The sequence below is a fragment of the Phocoena sinus genome, chromosome 9, assembly GCF_008692025.1.
Source record: "Phocoena sinus isolate mPhoSin1 chromosome 9, mPhoSin1.pri, whole genome shotgun sequence".
NCBI lineage: Eukaryota > Metazoa > Chordata > Mammalia > Artiodactyla > Phocoenidae > Phocoena > Phocoena sinus.
Window position 1 is genome coordinate 76583414 of NC_045771.1, and position 23914 is coordinate 76607327.

The 23914-nt window shown below is 37.4% G+C and overlaps 1 protein-coding gene across 3 annotated transcripts in view; it reads right to left on the reverse strand.

Annotated features, from left to right (window-relative positions):
• RUNDC3B (RUN domain containing 3B) overlaps positions 1-23914 on the reverse strand; it is a 155615-nt gene that overhangs the window by 62097 nt on the left and 69604 nt on the right. For all 3 annotated transcript variants that reach the window (XM_032642152.1, XM_032642151.1, XM_032642150.1), the window contains 3 exons: positions 20818-20903; positions 10033-10122; positions 7577-7657 (listed from right to left, as the gene is read on the reverse strand). In XM_032642152.1, the coding sequence (XP_032498043.1) occupies positions 7577-7657; positions 10033-10122; positions 20818-20903 (257 nt within the window). The remainder of the gene's footprint in view (positions 1-7576; positions 7658-10032; positions 10123-20817; positions 20904-23914) is intronic.

The following is a 23914-nucleotide window of genomic DNA, read 5'->3' on the forward strand; positions in this document are numbered from 1 at the left end:
TTTCCTAAATCGCTAAAAATAGCCTTCCTAACTGCATTCTGATGACCAAACTCCTCTCTCCAACTGTCATCTTGCTCTTTAATTTCAGACTTGAGGCCCACTCTGCACAAACTAGCTGTGTGGCTATGGCCAAGGTATTTAACCTCTCTGTGTTTCAGTTTTCTCATTTAAAAATAAGGACAGTGGTGCTTACCTCACTGGCTTCTGAGGAGATTAATGAGTTAATAGAAGTAAATGACTTAAAACAATGCTTGCTATATAATAAACATGCAATGAATGGTATTGACATTTTTACTAGTATTGTTTTGAACTATCCGGCATCTTCACAAAATGTCCTATAATCCAAACATATCCCAAAACAGTACAATTTTATGCCTGTTAAAAACATCTTCTTGGTGTATTTCTTTTCTAGATCTAATGTAACAGACTTATCCCTTTTCCCAAGGTATCTACTTACTTAAGTTAGAAATTTTTGTACCATAATACTCTATTCCTCCTTCTCCTTCATCACCTAAAATATCTTCACACTCCTAGCTCTGAAATCACAGTGACTTCTCTTACTAGATGGTGATTATCTTGGATACAGGGAATGCATTCCTTTTTAGAAGTTCACAGAGTTCCTATAGTCTTGACATGTATGTATCCCTAGGAAAGTTTCTTTAGGCACTCAATAAATGTATCTTGGGTGTGTGTGTATGTTTGTGTGTACATATACATATATTACATATATACATATATTACTCACTCTATCTCCCTTACAGCTTTGGCCTAATCATAACATTTCAGAAGTATATAACGAGAGGGGAGCAGAGTCAAGATGTCAGGCTAGGAGGACGCGGAATTCGCATCTCCTGCACAACTAGGGCACCTACCTGGCACTGGTGGGGGACCACAGACACCTAAGGGGATGGGAGGAACCCCTAGCGACCGGGTAGGACATGGGGCCTGGGTGGAAGGGACGGAGGAGGAGAAGTGGAGGTGGGAAAGGACTGGCGGCCCTGGACTGGCGGCCCTGATGGGTGGCTGGGGGAGGGAAGGAGTTCCTACACCCAGTGGGACCCACCCATGAGATGGGAGAGACCCTGGGGGAGACAGTGGGGGAGGGGCGTGAAGGAATGGAAGGGAACGGGGCTAGGCTTTCCCTGTCCACTTAGGCACCGGGGAGCCTCTTGGGCTCCCGGGCCTATTTCTCTGCCCTCGGAGCCTCCCTCCTGCCCGCAGAACCCAAGCCCTGCCCCTACACCCCCACCCAGGGCCTTACCTCTACACTTGGAGACACCTCAGAGACCCCCTCCAATGTGCTGGGCCTAAACCCCACCCACACGCCCTCACCCAGGACCTTACCTCCAAACTCTGGAACCCCACATGCCAGAGGCCCTTCGTTGGACGTGCTATTTCTCCCCTTCTGGGCGGGGCCTAAGCAGAGGCCCTGCCCTACACTTGAACGTCGCCAGCCTAGGCCCCGCCCACAAAGCCTTTTCCAGCTGGCGTGGGTCTTGAGCCTAGACCCTGCCCCACACTGAAACGTCAGGCCCCACGCTGAAATGTCACCCCCCACCTAGGCTCCACCCCACCCTAAACCCCACCCCTGCCTATGTTCCAAACCATGCCTGAACTCTGCCCCACTTAGTCAAGGCTTTCTTTTTTCTTCTTTTAGGTTGGGGTTCTATTTTACCCTGTTGTTGATTCATTTATACTTTTATTTTTTCTAATAAATCTTTTATTTTTCTAATTTTATTGTATTCTTTACACTTTGTTACTGCTCTGCTCCTTTTGGCTTGTTCACCCCCTTTTCTTAAATTTATTTATTTATTTGTTTATTTTCTTTTTTCTGTTGTGGTTTTGTTTTACTTTGTTGAAGTTTTTTCAATTATATTTTTATTTTTTCTAATATATTTTTTATCTTTCTAATTTTATTTTATTTTTTATTCTTTGTTATTGTACTGCTTGCTTTTTTTTTTTGCCACACCATGCAGCTTGCGGAATCTTGGTTCCCAGGCCGAGGGTTGGCCCGAGCTCCTGTGGTGGGAGTGCCAAGCCCAAACTGCTGGACTAACGGAGAACCTCAGACCCCAGGGAATATTAATTGGAGTGAGGCCTCCCAGAGGTCCTCATCTCAGCACCAAGACCTGGCTCTACCCAACTGCCTGCAAACTCCAGTGCTGGACGCCTCAGGCCAAACAACCAGTAAGACAGGAATACAGCCCCAACCCAACCATCAAAAAAAACAACTGAAATGACAAAATAATATGTTACAGATGGAGGAGCAAGGTAAAAACGTACAAGATCAAATAAATGAAGACAAAATAGGCAAGCTACCTGAAAAAGAATTCAGAGTAATGATAGTAAAGATGATCCAAAATCTCAGAAACAGAATGGAGAAAATAAAAGAAACGCTTAACAAAGATCTAGAAGAACTAAAGAGCTAACAAACAGTGATGAACAACACAATAACTGAAATGTAAAATACTCCAGAAGGAATCAATAGCAGAGTAACTGAGGCAAAAGAACAGATAAGTGAGCTGGAAGATAAAATGGTGGAAATAACTGGTGGGGAGTAGAATAAAGAAAAAAGAATGAAAAGAATTGAGGATACTCTCAGAGACCTCTGGGAGAACATTAAACGCACCAACATTTGAATTATAGGGGTCCCAGAAGAAGAAGAGAAAAAGAAAGGGACTGAGAAAATATTTGAAGAGATTACAGTCAAAAACTTCCCTAACATGGAAAAGGAGATAGTCAATCAAGTCCAGGAAGCACAGAGAGTCCCATACAGGATAAACCTAAAGAGAAACACGCCAAGACACATATTAATCAAACTATCAAAAATTAAATACAAACAAAAAATATTAAAAGCAGCAAGGGAAAAGCAACAAATAACATACAAGGGAATCCCCATAAGGTTAACAGCTGATCTTTCAGCAGAAACTCTGCAAGCCAGAAGGGAGTGGCAGGACATATTTAAAGTGATGAAAGGGAAGAAACTACAACCAAGATTACTCTGCCCAGCAAGGATCTCATTCAGATTGACAGAGAAATCAAAAGCTTTACAGACAAACGAAAGCTATGAGAATTCAGCACCACCAAACCAGCTTTACAACAAATGCTAAAGGAACTTCTCTAAGAGGGAAACACAAGAGAAGAAAAAGACCCACAAAAACAACCCCAAATCAGTCATGAAAATGGTAATAGGAACATACATATTGAAAATCACCTTGAATGTAAATGGATTAAATGCTCCAACCAAAAGACAGAGACTGGTTGAACGGATACAAAACCAAAATCCTTATATATGCTGTCTACAAGAAACCCACTTCAGACCTAGGGACACATACAGACTGAAAGTGAGGGGATGGAAAAAGATATTCCATGCAAACGGAAATCACAAGAAAGCTGGAGTAGCAATACTCATATCAGATAAAATAGACTTTAAATTAAAGACTGTTACAAGAGATGAGGAAGGACACTACATAATGATCAAGGGATCAATCCAAGAAGAAAATGTAACAATTATAAATATTTATGCACCCAACAAAGGAGCACCTCAAAATACATAAGGCAAATGCTAACAGCCATAAAAGGAGAAATTGACAGTAACACAATAATACTGGGGGACTTTAACACCCCACTTACACCAATAGATCATCCAGCCAGAAAATCAATAAGGAAACACAAGCTTTAAATGACACAATAGACCAGACAGACTTAATTGATATTTTTAGGACATTACACTTGAAAGCGGAAAAATACACTTCTTCTCAAGTGCACCCGAACGTTCTCCAGAATAGACCACATCTTGGGCCAAAAATCAAGGCTTGGAAAATTTAAGAAAATTGAAATCATATCAAGCATCTTTTCTGACCACAACGCTATGAGTTTAGATATCAATTACAGGAAAAAAACTGTAAAAAACACAAATACATGGAGGCTAAACAGCACGCTGCTAAACAGCCAAGAGATCATTGAAGAAATCAAAGAAGAAATTAAAAAATACCTAGAAACAAATGACAACGAAAACACAATGATCTAAAAACCTATGGGATGCAGAAAAAGCAGTTCTAAGAAGGAAGTTTAGAGCAATTCAAACTCACCTCAACACACAAGAAAAATCTCAAATAAATAATTTAACGTTACACCTACAGCAATTAGAGAAAGAAGAACAAAGAAAACCCAAAGTTAGTAGAAGGAAAGAAATCATAGAGACTTCACTGGTGGCACAGTGGTTAAGAATCCTCCTGCCAATGCAGGGGACACTGGTTCAAGCCCTGGTCTGGGAAGATGCCACATGGCACGGAGCAACTAAGCCTGTGCACCACAACTACTGAGCCTGCACTCTAGAGCCCGCAAGCCACAACTACTGAAGCCTGCGTGCCACAACCTAAAGCCCGTGTGCCTAGAGCCCATGCTTTGCAACAAGAGAAGCCACCACAATGAGAGGCCCAGGCACCACAACAAAGAGTAGCCCCTGCTCGCCGCAACTAGAGAAAGCCTGCGCACAGCAACAAAGACCCAATGCAGCCAGAAATAAATAATAAATAAATACAATTAAAAAAAAAATTCAACACCCATTTATGATAAAAACTCTCCAGAAAGCGGGCATAGAGGGAACCTTCCTCAACCTAATAAAAGCCATATATCACAAACCCACAGCGAACATCATTCTCAATGGTGAAAAACTGAAACCATTTCCTCTAAGGTCAGGAACAAGATAAGGATGTCCACTCTCGCCACTATTATTCAACATAGTGTTGGAAGCCCTAGCCACAGCAATCAGAGAAGAAAAAGAAATAAAAGGAATACAAATTAGAAAAGAAGATGTAAAACTGTCACTGTTTGCCGATGACATGATACTATACATAGAAAATCCTAAAGATGCCACCAGAAAACTACTAGAACTAATCAATGAATTTGGTAGGGTTGTAGGATACAAAATTAATGCACAGAAATCTCTTGCATTCCTATACAGTAACAATGAAAGATCAGAAAGAGAAATTAAGGAAACAATCCCATTTACCATTGCAACAAAAAGAATAAAATACCTAGGAATAAACCTACCTAAGGAGGCAAGAGACCTGTAATCAGGAAACTATAAAACACTGATGAAAGAAATCAAAGATAACATAAACAGATGGAGAGATATACCATGCTCCTGGATTGGAAGAATCAATATTGTGAAAATGGCTGTACTACACCCAAAGCAATCTACAGGTTCAATGCAATCCCTATCAAATTACCAATGGCATTTTTTACAGAACTACAACAAAAAATTTTACAATGTGTATGGAAACACAAAACACCCTGAATAGCCAAGGCAATCTTGAGAAAGAAAACACAGAGCTGCAGGAATCAGGCTCCCTGACTTCAGACTATATATACTACAAAGCTACAGTAATCAGGACAGTATAGTACTGGCACAAAAACAGAAATATAGATCAATGGAACAGGATAGAAAGCTGAGAGAGAAACCCACGCACATATGGTCACCTTATCTTTGATAAAGAAGGCAAGAATATACAATGGAGAAATGACAGCCTCTTAAATAACTGGTGCTGGGAAAACTGGACAGGTACATGTAAAAGTATGAGATTAGATCACTCCCTAACACCATACACAAAAATAAGCTCAAAATGGATTAAAGACCTAAATGTAAGGCCAGAAACTATCACACTCTTAGAGGAAAACATAGGAGAACACTCTATGACATAAATCACAGCAAGATCCTTTTTGACCCACCTCCTAGAGTAAGGGAAATAAAAACAAACAAATCGGACCTAATGAAACTTCAAAGCTTTTGCACAGCAAAGGAAACCATAAACAAGACCAAAAGACAACCCTCAGAATGGGAGAAAATATTTGCAAATGAAACAATGGACAAAAGATTAATCTCCAAAATATATAAGCAGCTCACGCAGCTAAATATCACAAAACCAAACAACCCAATTCAAAAATGGGTGGAAGACCTAAATAGACATTTCTCCAAAGGAAATATACAGATGGCCAACAAATACATGAAAAGATGCTCAGCATCACTAATCATTAGAGAAATGCAAATCAAAACCACAATGAGGTATCAGCTCACACGGGTCAGAAAGACCATCATCAAAAAATCTAGAAAAAATAAGTGCTGGAGAGGGTGTGGAGAAAAGGGAACCCTCCTACACTGTTGGTGGGAATGTAAACTGACACAGCTACTATGGAGAACAGTATGGAGTTTCCTTAAAAACACTAAAAATAGAACTACCATATGACCCAGCAATCCCACTACTGGGCATATACTCTGAGAAAACCATAATTCAAAAAGAGTCATGTACCACAATGTTCATTGCAGCACTATTTACAATAGCCAGGACATGGATGCAACCTAAACGTCCACTGACAGATAAATGGATAAAGAAGATGTGGCACATATATATAATGGAATATTACTCAGCCATAAAAAGGAACAAAATTGAGTTATTTGTAGTGAGGTGGATGGACCTAGAATCTGTCATACAGAGTGAAGTAAGTCAGAAAGAGAAAAACAAATACCAGGTGGGTGGGAAGTCTGGGGGAAAAAAAAAAAAAAAACAAATACCATATGCTAATGCATATGTATGGCATTTCAAAAAGTGGTACTCATGAACCTAGTGGCAGGGCAGGCATAAAGACACAGACGTAGAGAATGCCCTTGAGGGCACAAGGGGGGAAGGGTTAGCTGTGACAAAGTGAGAGAGTAGCACTGACATATATACACTACCAAATGTAAAGTAGATAGCTAGTGGGAAGCTGCTGCACAGCACAGGGAGATCAGCTCAGTGCTTTGTGACCACCTAGAGGGGTGGCATAGGGAGGGTGGGAGGGAGGCGCAAGAGGGAGGGGATATGGGGATATATGTATACATATAGCTGATTCACTTTGTTGTACAGCAGAAACTAACACAACACTGTAAAGCATTTATACTCCAATAAAGATGTGAAAAAGAAAGAAGTATATAAAGATCATTATTCTATTTGGGAAGTCAATTATGCAAGAAGATCTTCAGAATATCTTTAGATTTCATCTGATTAATTTTCAATGCTGATGAGATTATGGAAAATCCATAACTCTCACAAAATACTGGTAGTAGGATAAACTGATACAACTCTAAGAACAGACTTTAAGAGCCACAAAATTTTTCACTGTACTTACCTGAATAACTCTATAAATGCACAACAGAAACAAAAGGAAAATTTATTTGCACAAAAATGTTCATTATTCTTTTCATTATAATGGAGATAAATGAAAAACAATTTAAATAATGAATTATAGTTTTGTAATCTCAATGGACTATTATAGAGCTATTAAAGTTATTATATTGACTACAGCAGTAGAAATACATGCTATTTTTTAAAAACTATATTTACACTGGGATTACAATTATGTAAAAACTATATATTTACATATATACTAAAAACACAACTGGAGTTTATATTTTTGAATGATCTCTGATACTGAAATAAATGTTTTATAAAAAGTAGTTTTAATCAGATGAATATATTGCACAAGACATTCAATTATAAATTAAGATTTCAATAACATATTTCAAAATGTCAAATACCTTTGGGTAAACTTCAAATATGGTGTATAGTCTATTACAGCAGGAAAGTTGCCATCTAATCCTTCTCCCTTCAGGCAGAAGCTAAGACAATAGACAGTAAATATATTAATACATTAAAATTTAAATCAAAGTGTTATAAACAATCTCTTGTTAGAGACATTTGTTTCATCAAATTGCAGGTGAATTTCTTATTTGTAATTTAAATGTGACTTGTTATAAACACCTCATAAAGATATTCTACCTTCCATATCAATAACAAAGGCTTGTATGGGTTAATAAAACTGTTACGTAAATATATCATGCAAAAGTAAAATTTACTGAGAAATCTGTTCAAACATTATTTATTTCATACTATCCTCGTCTTTATTAAATTCTTAAGACATCGCTAGAGAATTTTCAGATGAAGCCTTATTCACATTTACAAATTCTCAGGTGACACTTAATATCTCCTAAAAAGAAAATCTCCTAATTAGAAAAAAATTCATCAGGCTTCCCTGGTGGCACAGTGGTTGAGAGCCCGCCTGCCAATTCAGGGTACGTGGGTTTGAGCCCTGGTCCGGGAAGATTCCACATGCCACGGAGCAGCTGGGCCCGTGCGCCACAGCTGCTTAGCCTGTGCTCTGGAGCCCGCAAGCCACAACTACCAAGTCCGCCTGCTACAACTACTGAAGCCCGCGCGCCTAGAGCCCGTGCTCCGCAACAAGAGAAGCCACCTCAATGAGAAGCCTGTGCATTGCAAGGAAGAATAGCCCCTGCTAGCCGCAACTTAAGAAAGCCCACAAGCGGCAACGAAGACCCAGTGCAGCCAAAAATAAATAAATACAATTAATTAATTTAAAAAAAAAAGAAAAAAGAAAAAAATTCATATATGAACCACTACCTTCTGGTTTCTTTGGGAAATGTGCCTGTTGAAATACTTGTTCTAATATGTTAATATCAAGGGTGCAGTATGTATTTTTCCAGAATTGACTAAGGAAAGAATCAAAGTGGCAACATTTTACATGGGCTTTCCTTCATTTATAGAAACATTACTAATGCATCTTTAAGACACTTTCTCTCTATACATTATCAATGGGTTACAATAAGCCAAGAGTTTAGATTCTTAACCCAGTTTTTTTTTTTCCAACCAAAAAATAAATGAAGTTGTATAGTATTTGGACAGAGCCAGCAACATGCCATGTAAAAAGTTAACACCCTTAGAGGGATCATAAAGACAACTTTAAAACTGCATCTATCACATTCATCATAAAGAATTAAGCTAATTAACCCAATCCCACTTATCAAATTTTAAATAGAGGAAAGTTACACTTACAAAGTGAAAAGTATTTTGAAAAAGAAGTGAGTTACTAGAAAAAGTTAACCTCAGTGAAACTGGGTAGCATTATTTTTTAGTTCAAAAAATGAACTAAAAATGAAAACTAGATTTTCATTTAAGTTTTATACTTATTTGTTAACATTCTTGTGATATATTTTAAGTGATATATTTAAGTGATATATTTAATGATATATTTAAGTGATATATTTCAATAAAAATATAGGGCTTCCCTGGTGGCGCAGTGATTGAGAGTCCACCTGCCGACGCGGGGGACATGGGTTTGTGCCCCGGTCTGGCAGGATCCCACATGCCACGGAGCAGCTGGGCCTGTGGGCCATGGCTGCTGAGCCTGCGCGTCCAGAGCCTGTACTCCGCAACGGGAGAGGCCACAGCAGTGAGAGGCCCGCATATATATATACACACACACACACACATATATATATATATATGCATATATATAATACTTCCTTCTTTCTCATGTTTCAGTTCTTATTCTAGACAAACCTTTTACTTTTAGTACAATGTAAAATCTTAGATCAATTAAAGAAATGCAAAAGGATGCTGCCATCAACCTAAAAAGAACTTACAATGTCCATTTTTAGTACTTGTAATCTTATTCTGAAATCAATTCATCTTGTTGATAATAAAAGCAAATATTAACAAAATTTTTAATATTTTAGATACAAAATAGGAAACATAACATACCTAAGATAGCCTGTCAATATCCTCTTTATCTCACCACATGAGACAATGAAAATCTTTCTGGATTTGAATCTTCTTTTAGTGTATTTCTTTTTCATTTTAAAGCAGTAGTTGAAAAATACTAAGAGATGAGATCCAAAACCTTCCTTCAGTGCTACCAGAGCGCATGACTTCTCTGCTTGGCAGGATGTGGTCCAAGCTTTCTTTTTACCCAAACTAGAGAGTAAGGTTGTCAGTTCACTCCCTAAGTTTGAGATAGCCTCTGTTTTGAGAGCAAACCTATTTAGAAGACTGATCTCATTCGAAAGGGAACAACATAAATCAAATCAATACCCAACTGTGTGCTTTACTTAGAAAACTGAAAGAAAAGAATCATAAGTAGAAACTATTATGAGGTAGAATAATTTTAAGTCATAATGCATATAGTTAGATGAAATACCTGAAATCAATAGCATTGAGTCCAAGCAGCATGCCAGCAAGCATATTTGCTTCCTCACCCAAGACAATTGCTCCATCTTCATAAAATCTCCTAAAAAATGAAATGGGTGAACACATAAATATTAAAAACTGACTGAAGTTTCATCTACAGAAATCACTTAGAGCCCAAGCTCAAGTAGAAAGAACTAAATTTTATTTAATTTGTCACAACAAGAACAAACTTGGATCACTCAAGTCTTGCAGATACTTAGAAAAAAAAGCTGCCACTGTAACAAAGAAAATCATTCTAAGTGCTTATACCTCTCTTAAAAAGAATCCCCAAAGTGACTCATTCAAGGGGTCTACAGTGTCTAGCATTTTTCTCTAAGAGTGAAGCAATATAAATGTCAACTGAAAGGTGGTAAATTCACAGTCATTTATACTGGTCTATTTTCAATACTAGGTAGATTATTATTCTATACGTAGAACAAACACAGACACACATTCTGTTCTTCTGTAATTCCAAAGGTTATTAACTAATTAAGAACTAGTATACCCCAATAAAGATGTTAAAAAAAAAAAGAACTAGGAAGGTATGATTAATAGTAATTTTTTTTTGATTAATAGTAATTTATGCTAACCTTTAATACTACAATACTAATAGGGCAGATGGGCTAGCAAGGTGGCTGCCTATGAAAAAAAAGTATTCATCATATCTTTGACAAAAAGTGAATATGAATCTATTTTGCTAATTCCTTGAAAGCTTTCTGTTTTGGTCAATGTTAATTTTTAAAATACCAAAGTTCTATTTTAAAATATTTAAAATAAATATTTTGAAAAAAATACTATTTAATATGGGCTTAAGGTATTTTTCCACAAAAGAATGTAAGATCATTGAATTTACTTCTTTTTAAGAATAACAGTATGCAAAAACTAGTTTATGTCCAGTAACAGGGATAATTAAATTGTTATAACTATTTATATTACACATAGTCAACACCACTCTGTAACACCCCTGTAACACTCTGTAACACTAACTAAAAGTTTCTTATTAAAGGAAATTTGTCTTGCTCTTTTCCATATTCATGAGTTTATAAAGGCTGCATGTAAAGTTTATAATACTAGCATCAACACTGAAACAGTCCACAGTTTACCAAATACTTTTACAATCATACTATTTAATAATTGCAAAGCCCATGAAGTAAATGCTGAAGGAATTGTCATTCATTTCAAATTCACCACCAAGAAGTGAGTCAGGTTAAAACAATTTGCCCAAGCTTATGTGGATAAACTTATCAAGGAGGAAAACCAATCCTTCTTACTTTAAGTTCTACATATTTTCTATTAAACCATAATACTTCTTTTAAAACAAAAATATTTAAAGAGAATTTAACCTCTGTAATGGACCTTAAGGAATTTTACATGAATAAAAAGTACAAAGAAAAATAAGAGACTATTTACCCTCTGACAGATGTAAGACTGCCAACAAATACGGTGGGAAGACTAGCTTGGATTAGATGTTTTCTGTTTCCTTGGAAATATGGGAATTGTTTTCATTCATTTACATAAAAGGAGAAAAACTAAAAGTTCCAGCCTAACAAAGATTAGTAAAATAAATGGAAGTAATTTCTACATATTCAACTGAGGTGCTCCACAAAAAGGTAATCTAAGATATATAGATTTGTCTAAAAGATATTTAGACAAATCTATATATCTGAGATCTTGTCCCTGCCCCAATGGCTAAATCGGCTGTTGATTGAATATTTTATCAACTCCTGGAAGAACTATGATTCGAGTGGTTCTAGACCACCACATTCTATGGAACACAGGTGTTTATTCTGGCTTTTGACACTGGCAATCACCCATTATTCCTAGTACTTCCCTATATAAGAAAAGGTCTACTTTTATTTGCTACCTTGAGCCCACCATGTTTTAAAGTACATTCTAGGAGTCAGATCAAAACTATTCTTGCTTGTTCCCTAATGTTAATATTATATTATGAACTAATGAAAAATACCTGAAACAAAAACTAACTGGTTTTTAGAAAAAATTTTAAGCCTAAAGGTCATTTATGTGTGTGTATATCATATTGTTTTACTGAGGTTTTTTGGCTTTTGTTTTACTACTGATTTTTTTAAGCTAACCTATATAAGTGAAGTGCTTGCTATACGTGTAATCAATAATTCCACTCAAATAAAACCAAGCAGGAAGCATAATGCTGCAAAGACCTGATTTAATTTAACAGTCTTCACTGCAACAGAGGGGAAGGGAGGAAAAATGGAAGAGGAAAGGCTAGTTAAGAGAATTGTCCATTGTATGCTGAACTTTTCATTATTAGTCCTGGTTAAAAAAACAAAAAATTTTCAGTAACTGTACTTCTAACTTTGAGATAACAAATTTTTAAAATAATATTTAAATGAATACTAAGTGATCTGAAAAAGATTATATTTCTATCATTTAATCAAAGAATTAATCAAAGACAACACACTCATTCACGTATATTAGAGAGGCAGAAGCTATTAGGAAAAATTAATTTTATATTCCCTTAATCAAACCAACATATCAATAATTTTGACTGAAAATGTGATTCCTATTATCAATATTTTCAAAGACTTCTAAAGACTAAGCTTTCAATTTCTTCATTTTATCTCATAGAAAAATTGGAACACTAAAAAAGTTTGCTTATATAACCAAGATTATGTAACCCATGAGCCAAGAGCAAAGCCTAAGATGACTAATCCAATAATAGTAAGGTATATACTAAAAAAATTCCCTTTTTTTTGTTGAAAATATTTTTTGTTCTAAAGAAAATATTTTTATGAGCAGGATCTAACAAAAAGAGCATACTGACTTGCAAAAATGTATTATAAATATTGAAAGTACCAAGGTGAAAAATATATTAAATACTTCTGTTTAAAGATTTATATAGTAGACTGTATCTTTAAAGAAGTTTTGTATTTTAGAAGCAAAGGAAAACTGTGAGCAACTATTTGATATTACTGTGGTCTGGAAGAAAAGCTCCCACTTTCTATTAGGTATACTCTTTGCAATTATTTGTATATTGACTAGAAATATATTAGAAACTAGAAAGGTATTTAAAATAATACCCTAATAAGAATAATACTCTTTTTATTAACACATATAATTTAATTTTAGTTGAAATATGTGTCTATAATGCCATCCTTAGTGTTCATGCTGAAAGACTATTTTAAGACCTTTCAGGTACTTCAATAACAAATATCCTCTGGGTGGGATCCAAAGTGAACAACCAGAATAGATGATGGTGATATTGCACAATATCAGGCTTCAAAATTTCCTTTTTTGAGTCATAAGTTATTCCAGACACTAAAAGTGCAATATTAAAATATGAGGAAGCTTATCTTATAGACCAAAGAAATTTCTTTATCAACATCTTGTTCTCTTCCCCAGTTTAGCCCTTACAGAAGAAACTTGAAGGGAGGAGATAAAGAAGATTCTCCCTCATGACACACAAAACAAATTACAGCATGATAAAGAAATGTTCTAAGTCAAATGGAATCAGAATGAAAAACTGGCCAAAAAGTCTCCAAAAGGTCTTGCTAAGAATGTGAGATTCTTTAATTATTTTTATCAATAAGTACATAATATAGCAAGAACTGTGTTGTATCCTATAGATAAAATGGTGAACAAGGTAAACATGACCCCTCTTTATGGAGCTTATAGTCTAGGGGAGAGGACAGGCTGAAAAAAGATAATCAGAGATGGTAAGTAGTATAAAGTAAATAAATAAGTTGTTGAGGTAGAGAAAAATTAAAGGAGAACCCAACTTTGAAGAAAGTCATTAGGAAAGACATTCTCAAGTGTTTAGTCTGAGACCTTAGGCCCAGAGAAGTTTGATCACACAGGGCTCTGTAGGCCACATAACATTAACAATAATTGTAAACATTTACTGAGTGCCAGGCACAGTTGTAAGTGCTTTACATGAATCATCTTGCTTAACTTTACCACCAAATACTATGCCATGGAGGGAGAAAGCAATTTACCCAAGATTCCACAGCCAGAAAGTGGCAAATCCAGCGTCTGACTCCAGGGAATGTATTTGCAGAGCCTGCAGGCTAAAGTAATGAGAAACCATTTCAATGTTTAAAGTGGGAATTGACAGGATCCCTTTTACTTTTAAGAAGACTGGCTGGAAGCTGGGTGGCTACTGGGAGGGGGCAAACTGGAATCTCAGCTGGGAGAGTAGGGGAGTATAAGCAAGAGATGAGAGAGGTATGCATTACTCTTGCAGCCATGGCGATAAAGGTAAACGGGTAGATTCGAGATAGGATCGAAAAGAGTTGCTACTGGAACGACTGGAAAGAATGAAGGAGAGGGGCTTCCCTGGTGGCGCAGTGGTTAACAATCCATCTGCCAATGCAGGGGACACGGGTTCGAGACCCGGTCCGGGAAGATCCCACATGCCGTGGAGCAACTAAGCCCGTGCGCCACAACGGCTGAGCCTGCGCTCTAGAGCCTACGAGCCACAGCTACTGAGCCTGTGTGCCTAGAGCCCGTGTTCCGCAACAAGAGAAACCACCGCGATAAGAAACCCGCGCACTGCAACGAAGAGTAGCCCCCGCTCGCCGCAACTAGAGAAAGCCCTCGTGCAGCAACGAAGACCCCATGAAGCCAGAAATCAATTTGTATTTAAAAAAATGAAGGAGAAAGAGGAATCAAATATGAATTTCAGATTCTGACTTCGTCAGCCATGTAAGTAGGGCAGCGAAACCATTTGCCAAGAAGTGGGTCAACAGGGTTGCAGGATGGGGTGGGGCACGGAATCAAGAAATCTGAACTATCTAGCTAGAGGTTTAAATGTGGTGCCACCACCATATAGCTGGTATTTAAAGTTCCAGGGAGATGGATGAAATTCTGAGAAGAGAAAGAAGAGCAGACAACAGAGGACTGAGCCCAGAGAATACTGACACTACAAAGCTGTGAAGAGTAAAAGAAGCCTGAGAAAGAGCAATTACAGAGGGAGAAAGAAAAGCCAGGGAATGCTATATAAGTTAAAAGCAGAGAGGTTTTTCAAGAAACAGGAAGTTTTCAACTATTTTAGCTGTACAATGAAGTACAATGTGGACAGACAAATGTCCATTACGTCTGGGTAGCTTGTGGATTATTGGTATTCTTTTAAAATTATCCTTGGTGGAGTGGTGAGAGGCAGAAGCTGGACGAGAATAAAGAGTGACTCTCAGGTAAGGAGATGAAAGTGTGTATAAAGATTTTTGAGAAGTCTGGTGATGAAGCAGAACATGGAAATGAGCAGTATGAGAAAGAAATGCAGGTTCAAGGGAGAAGTTTTTGCTGTTAAGGTAGGAGATACCAGTATATGCTTCTACGTGGGTGGGAATGATCCAGCAATGGGAAAGAGATTGAGGATGAGGAAAGAGAGAGGTGATAACTAAAGGAAGAAGTGAATGGGGATAGGATCTAGAAGAAAGCAGCCTCTGACAGGAGACACATTCCATCACAACAAAAATGATTGTCTTGGGCTTCCCTGGTGGCGCAGTGGTTGAGAGTCCACCTGCCGATGCAGGGGACACGGGTTCGTGCCCCGGTCCGGGAAGATCCCACATGCCGCGGAGCGGCTGGGCCTGCGCGTCCGGAGCCTGTGCTCCGCAACGGGAGAGGCCACGGCAGTGAGAGGCCCGCGTACTGCAAAAAAAAAAAAGATTGTCTTGATTGTTAATATGATTGTTGTCTTCAGTCTTGACTCCTTGGGCTTTTCATCGGCTGTGGCGAGGTCCAGATCCTCCTCAGCTACCACTTCACAAATGAGGTACTGGGTCCCACAGAACAAGCACATAAGCAAGCACCAGGAGCAGCAGCAGCAGCTTTTCATTCCTTTTTATGGCTGAATAATATTCCACCGCATGGAATGGACATTTTGCTTACCCCTTCATCAGTTGATGGATATTCGGGTTCTCTCGCCTTTCTGGCTCTTATGGATTATGCTGCTGTGAACATCTGTGTACATGTTTTTTTTTGTGAACACATGGTTTTAATTCTCTTGGATATCTGTATCTATTTATCTAGGATTCATGTGCTGGGACATACAGTAACTCTACGTTTAACTTTATGAGGAATTGCCAGGCTGTTTTTCAAAGTGGTTGCATCATTTTACTTTCCCACAATCAATGTATAAAATTGTTGCAATGTTTCCACATCCTTGCCAACACTTGTTATTATATATTCTTTTTTTTGTGTGTGTGTGGTACACAGGCCTCTCACTGTTGTGGCCTCTCTCGTTGCGGAGCACAGGCTCCGGACGCACAGGCCCAGCAGCCATGGCTCACAGGCCCAGCCGCTCTACAGCATGTGGGATCCTCCCGGACCGGGGCACGAACCCGTGTCCCCTGCATCGGCAGGCGGACTCTCAACCACTGTGCCACCAGGGAAGCCCATATATGTTCTTTTGATCGTAGCCATCCTAGCAGGTGTGCAGTGGTATCTTGCAGTTTAGATTTGCATTTCCCTGATGCCTACTGATGTTACACATCTTCCTTGTGTTTCTTGGTCATTTGTGTACCTTCTTTGGAAAAATGTCTATTCAGATTCTTTGCCCATTTTAAAATTTAAAAATATTTTATTACTGAGTTTTAAGAGTTCTTCATATATATTTCACAATCAAGTCTCTTATCAGATACAGGCTTTGCAAATATTTTCTCCAGTTCTGTGGATTGTTTTTTCACTTTCTTGAAGATATTCTTCAAAGCGATAAGCTTTACCTTTTGATTCTGTCCAATTTATCTATTTTCCTTTTGCTGCTTGGGTGTTTAGTAACATGTCTAAGAAACTACTATCTAATCCCAGGTCATGCAGATTTACATCTATGTTCTCTTCTAAGAGCTTTACTTTTAGGTCTGAGCCATTTTGAGTTAACTTTATATGTGCTGTGTGGCAGCAGTCCACAAGCACATTTTAATCATGTGTATTTTTTTCATCTTAATAATGTAAAACTTTCAAATTCCTAAAGACCTTCTTAGTTCTTGAAAGGTGTGGTAATTTATCACTACCCCACCTACTCTCCTATCCTTTAGAAAAGTGTTTATCCATTCCTTTTTCTTCCCCCTTTGTGACAGCTGAGTAATTTTGAAGTTTTACTTTATACGTTCCTCTTCTCTTACTCCTACTATCATATCGAGAAGATTAACGTTTTTTGAACACTACTTTTGTCATCATAAATGAAGTACTGTGGTAATAAACAGGATTCCACGCAGTAATTTTTTCTCTACTTTATATTTTCCACAGTTGTTACTTCAAAATCTTACCAGAATATTTTCGATCTTGTTTCAAATGTCACATTTGTATTCTTTAGCTTAACTTTTCTAATTATTTTTCAGGCTACGGGTGAGGAGAAAGTAAAACTTTGAGCAAATTATTCAGTTTCTACCTTACTTCTCTATCTCTAGGTTTTCCCAGTAACCTACCAAAATAAGTCCTTTTTTCTTTTAGCTTGGATTCTCTTCTTGAGTCTGCCAACTTCCCACCTCTGGCTCTTTCCCAATAACACCCCAATCCGTAAACCGTGAAACTCTTCAAGGATTTTTTCAATTGCTCACCAAGATATCCTCCACCATAGCAAAAAGATCACATGAATTTCTCTAATACTTTGGAGCGATCGTCACGTACTTCAGAAGATTTATCGTAGTTGTGCTCCCCACAGTTCCTCTACCCAATCTTATCCTTGGATTTTCACTGATCAGTACTTTCAAGCTGCCTGTCTTAGCTCATGTAGCTCCTCCTTCTGTACTGGGGTAAACACTTGTATCACCATTTTAAAAGACCTCATTACTCTCTATCTGTGAAGAGTAGAACAAGAAGAAATCACTTGATTCAGATACTCTCAAGACTCCTAAAGAATTAGAGATCATTTCTCATTGTTCTACAAGCGCTTATGTCAGGGAGCATCCAGACAAAAGGTAAGGAATAACTCTTCTTTCTAAAAGTACGCTTGTTATTTTACAAACCTAATCTTCCAAATACATATGTTTTCGCTACGGGTTCACAATCAAATTTGTTTATAATTAAGTTTATCTGGTTTGATTTCAGTTAATAAAAAGTAAGTAGTGTAAATAGTTAAAAAAAAGACTTCGTCTTTTGGCAACTGCCTTTTTTTAGTTAACTTTTAGGATGAGAGTTCTTAAGTAACTACTTACTTCATTTCTTGATAATTACAGAGCCATCATAGTCACATTTAAATACTGTGTGTGTATCTGTGTATATAAATATGATGTATTTCTGTGCGTGTATAAACATATACTAAGCCATGTTTCTATGTGAATAATGTATGTTTATATATTGTTACAAGAATATTTTTACTTCATGAACTTTTTACAGCTGAATCACTTCCTTTTTTTAAAAAAAACCCAGCTAATACCTGAAAACAAGGCAAAAAGGATTTCCCTTAAAAAATTTAAGCTACTCACTCTAAAAATAGTCTATTCAAGTACTATTTCTACCCCACCCAATTGTGTAAACTAAGAAACAAGACTAACAACATAGAGAGATTTTTTTTCTTAAATTTATTTATTTATTTTTGGCTACATTGGGTCTTCGTTGATGCACGCGGGCTTCCTCTAGTTGCGGCGAGTGGGGGCTACTCTTCGTTGCGGTACGTGGCCTTCTCATTGCAGTGGCTTCTCTTGTTGCGGAGCACGGGCTCTAGGCACGTGGGCTTCAGTAGTTGTGGCACATGGGCTCAGTAGTTGTGGCTCACGTGCTCCAGAGAGCAGGCTCAGTAGTGGTGGCACACAGGCTTAGTTGCTCCGCGGCACGTGGGATCTTCCTGGACCAGGGCTCAAACCCATGTCCCCTGCATTGGCAGGTGGATTCTTAACCACTGCACCACCAGGGAAACCCTAGAGAGATTATTAATGCTTTAATTTCTATTTAGAAAAGACTATCTTGTTATTGTACAGGAGATAATTATGGTATAAACTTGGTTTTGATTTCATTAATTTAGGATTTTTAGGTTTGATCTATGAGATTCTGATACTACTTTTATTTTTGAAGCCTTATTATATTCAATATTTATTATCTTCCATAATTAAACGTATTTATTAGTGATGATAAATAAAACAAATGTTTCATTGCGTAAGATTTATTTCAAATGTCTAAGAGTTTATCATCATCTCACTATCTTTAGAAATATCTCAAGAGTATCATACTGCTTTAAAAGAATTCAATAAGCATATATCAGATTTACTTTATGCAAATGCTTCTTGGAGTTAAAAGTCTTTATATCCTGGTCAGATTTATAATGATAATTTTTTCTTTGTATCTTCCAAATAAAAAATTTATTGTTTTATTACCTAAAAACGTAAAGACACCTAAGTAAGGATATTGTAATCTGTATTAGCTAGTTAGCTAAAAGAATGTGTCATAATAAAGGCCCAGATTTTCTCACAATCCAAAATGTCAAATATGGCATCAGGACATGAACTTAAGATTCCAGATACATGATTTCTGTATATATATTCCTAATTTTCTGTCAAAACTGGTTTACAGACACTCTCTTCTTTAAGAAATACGATTGATGAGGTAGAAATAAGTATGGTAATTTAGAAGTGTCTAAGGCAGTGCTGTCTGATAGAACTTTCTGCTATGAAGCACTGTTCTATATTTGTGCTGTCCAATTTGGTTGCCATTAACCACAGAAGGCCAGTGAACACCTAAAATGTGATAAAGCAACTGAAGAACTGAGTCAGTAATTTTACTTTTTTAAAAAATAAATTTAGTTATTTTATTTATTTATTTTTGGTTGTGCTGGGTCTTTGTTACTGCGCGTGGGCTTTCTCTAGTTGCGGCGAGTGGGGGCTACTGTTCATTGCGGTGCGCGGGCTTCTCACTGAGGTGGCTTCTCTTGTTGCGGAGCATGGGCTCTAGGTGCACGGGCTTCAGTAGTTGTGGCACGTAGGCTCTACAGTGCAGGCTCAGTAGTTGTGGCCCACAGGCTTCACTGCTCCGCGGCATGTGGGATCTTCCTGGATCAGGGCTCAAAACTGTGTCCCCTGCGTCGGCAGGTGGATTCTTAACCACTGCGTCACCAGGGAAGCCCAGTAATTTTACTTAATTTCAGTTTTAATTTACACAGTGGCATGTGGTTAGTGGTGACTGTATTGAATAGTACATATCTAGGATATTGAAAATATTGAATATTTTCATTTACAAATACTACTGAAATGGAAAAAAAATGCTTTCTTTAACAAAAGCTATAAATATAGATTAGCAGACCACAGCTGAGTAGGAATGACTGTTGTCCTAATATGAACCTTTTCTCGACCATCATAAAAAATTAATAAAGTCCTGTTTTACACAATGTACCATCTTACAACCCAAGAAGAACATTGGTATAGACTGCCCTAAAAAGACAACTGAGCAACCATTAATTATATTATATAAGAATTAAAGAAATAAATATTGTGGTGTGGAAAGAGAAAGAATGCTATAGGAATTTCACAGATTTTTCTCCAAATTGGTTAGAAAAAAGTCTGTGGAGAAAATGAAACTTCACGTGTTGAAAAAGTAAGAATCAGAAATTGTTCAGAAAAAAGATATTCCAGGCAGAATGTGAGGCCTGAAAAGATAAACCAAGGTAAGATGTATGTTTAGTTGAGAAACTTCATTTTCCTGAGAAGACAGTGGATTTATCTGAGAAGTACAAAAAGGAGGAAATAAAATAGGCAAGGACTTTAAAAACAAATGTGTCTTCATCTATTCTTACTGCTAAGTCTTCTGAAATCTTTTAAATATATATTGAAAATTAAAAGGACTTTTAAACCTGGTTGTTTTGAAGTCTCTCAGAGCTGTAGAGATGTATTCAGATAAATGTTTTTCCATGAGTGCTACTCTGATCCAGGCTCTACCCTAAAAGGAAGAAGAAAGAACCAAACATGAAAAAAAACTTAGAAGTTAAAATATATTTTGCCTGCTATGTCATAAAAATATAAACATTTTAATATGCAAAGAATAACTCATTCAAAATATGCATTTGATAAAGACTAAAAAATAAGTAGATAAGATGAGGTAAATTTTAATTATATATAGTATATACTTTGTTCTCTGAAGGTGCAGGGTAGATCATGTCAGATTAACTTTCTAGCATCTGAAGGGACATAACCATTAATATTGACTTAACTTGGGTTACAGACTTCTTGTGAATTATAGAAGGAAATCACAAGACATATCTCTTTACTTCAATGCCCAAATCAACATGCCAATTAAAATGAGCCCCCTTATAAAACATGAAGAAAAGAGTCCGTTCTCATTAATAATCACCCTCACACCACTTGTTTAGTCTTTCCAGAGGAAGGTTTCAGACAACCAAATTTCATTATTTATCATGCATCCAAATCATGAGTTACTGAATTTGGTGCCTCCAGAGCATATTCTAAAGACTATTACCAAAAATTTAAACCAAAAAAAAAACAAACACATAACAAAAGCACCCAGAAGCATACTCTAGAACAAAATCAGAGAAAACACACAATTCTAACAAAATATGAAAAATTTAATTTTACTTTTGAAAAGAGGTAACATCATTCAATAGTTGGGACTAGCCAGTTAAGTTTTGTTATAATCCAAAGCATTTCTTCTGGATTCTTTGTTTAGAATGAAAGACTATAAAGATTATATTTTTTAGTGAGAATTTTATAATTCAGTTACTTTCCTTTTCACTCAACCCTTTCACACATCTCCAGAAAATCTATGAAGATCAACTATATAGAAATTCAAAACACTGCAATGGCAGCTAAGAATAAAGGTGTCACTACCAATATATATGATGGTCGACTACCAGTATAGAAAAACAAGCACTGAAATGTCTACAGTTGTAGAAATGTCTACAACTCTAGTGAATTCACCAAAACTGTCGGACAGAAGGATGAAAACGGAGTTAATCCAGACGTGGAAAAACCTAGCAGGCTAGGACTTCCCTGGTGGTGCAGTGGTTAAGAATCCGCCTGCCAATGCAGGGGACACAGGTTTGAGCCCTGGTCCGAGAAGATCCCACATGCCGCAGAGCAACTAAGCCCGTGCGCCACAACTACTGAGCCTGTGCTCTAGAGCCCGCGAGACACAACTACTGAGCCCGTGCGCCTAGAGCCTGTGCTCCACAATGAGAAGCCACCGCAACGAGAAGCTCACGCACCGCAACAAAGAGTAGCCCCCGCTCGCCACAACTAGAGAAAGCCCACGCACAGCAACAAAGACCCAATGCAACCAAAAATAAATTACAATAAATTAAAAAAAAAATAACAACCTAGCAGGCTACAAGCAGCAGTATTGTTGGGAAATAAAGGAATCATATGGGTGTGATTAGCATGCCAGTCAGTTTGCCCACCAATCTGCCCACCTTTTTTTAACCTAAAAATCCCTTAGCTTGCCCTGTGCTCAGTCCATTGTTTCTGCTGAGTCAGCCCAGGGAAACCTACAGTTAGTCGTAGCGGATTGGAACAGAGGAAGGAAGAGGCAAGCACGAGCTCCTAGTCTCAAGTTTCTTAAAATTTCATCTAAAAGACACAGAGACTAGTAGTAGTGGCTTGAATCAAAAAGCTACATTCTAAAACAGAAGCGGGAAAAGCTGCCCTCCAGAGAAAGTTAGACACAGGACACTGTGCTATTGTTAAGATAAGAAATATGGGGGAAAGTCCTGCTTCCTGATTTATTAATTTCAATCCACACAAAACTGGGCTGCACCTAGTTTCCTGTCCTTAGATGTTTGTGGAATTCTTTGTTATATTGTCATAATAAATGGTGCTGATTTTAACAGTTTCTCTTCTTTCAACAAAAGAAACAGAAGATATAAAGCTTGTTGGGACCATAAAGGAGGAAAAGCTGAAAATTAGGTTTAAGATTTTAGACTTTATCAGATAATGGTGAACCACTGAAGGTTGCTGTTATTGTTTGGGAGACACAAATATTTGTTTGTTTCCCACTGAAGGTTTTTCCAAAAAATAAACGTAGTCAGCACTTCTTAAGAATGTAATTAATACATGCTTACCTCTGGTTTAAGAGTGTTTTACACATTAAGATATTTAATCCTCACAAGAACTGTGTGTGAGTCAGGTTACAATACTATCCCTACTTTACTATATGAAGAAACAAAAAATAGACACAACTGGAAGACAGGAAACTCATGCCACCAAACCAACCAACTAATTGAACTAATACCCATACACTCTACCTTCCCTCCTATTTCAGGGGATGAACTGTAAGCATTTAAGATAGTAAAAAGACAAATCACAGAGTGGACAAAAATACCTGCATTATATGTACCTGACAAACGAATCTCATTTGTAGAATGCCAAGAATTCTTACAAATCCATAAGAAAAAGATAACTCAATTTAAAAATGAGCTGCAAGGGGAAGATTTTAAACTATAGCGTCAATTTCTTCAGTAGACATCAAAATATTCAGATGCTTTCTTCCTTTCTGTGTTAGCTTTGTAAGTGACAGTTTTCAAATAATCTACCCATTTCATTTAAATTTTTTAATTTATAGGTGTGAAGTTATTCATAATACTTTCTTTTAGGATTTTTAATGTCTGTAGGGTCGATGGGTTTTACCTCTTCTTCATTACTGATACTGGTAATTTATAATCTCTCTTTTTCTCTTCTTTCTTGAGTAGCCTTGCTAGAAACTTAACAGTTATATTAATCTTTTTAAAAACACCAACTGGGACTTCCCTGGTGGCACAGTGGTTAAGAATCCACCTGCCAATGCAGGGGGTACGGGTTTGATCCCTGGTCCAGGAAGATTCCACATGCCACGTAACAGCTAAGCCCGTGTGCCACAACTACTGAGCCTGCGCTTTAGAGCCTGTGAGCCACAACTACTGAGCCCGCCTGCCACAAGTACTGAAGCTCATGCACCTAGAG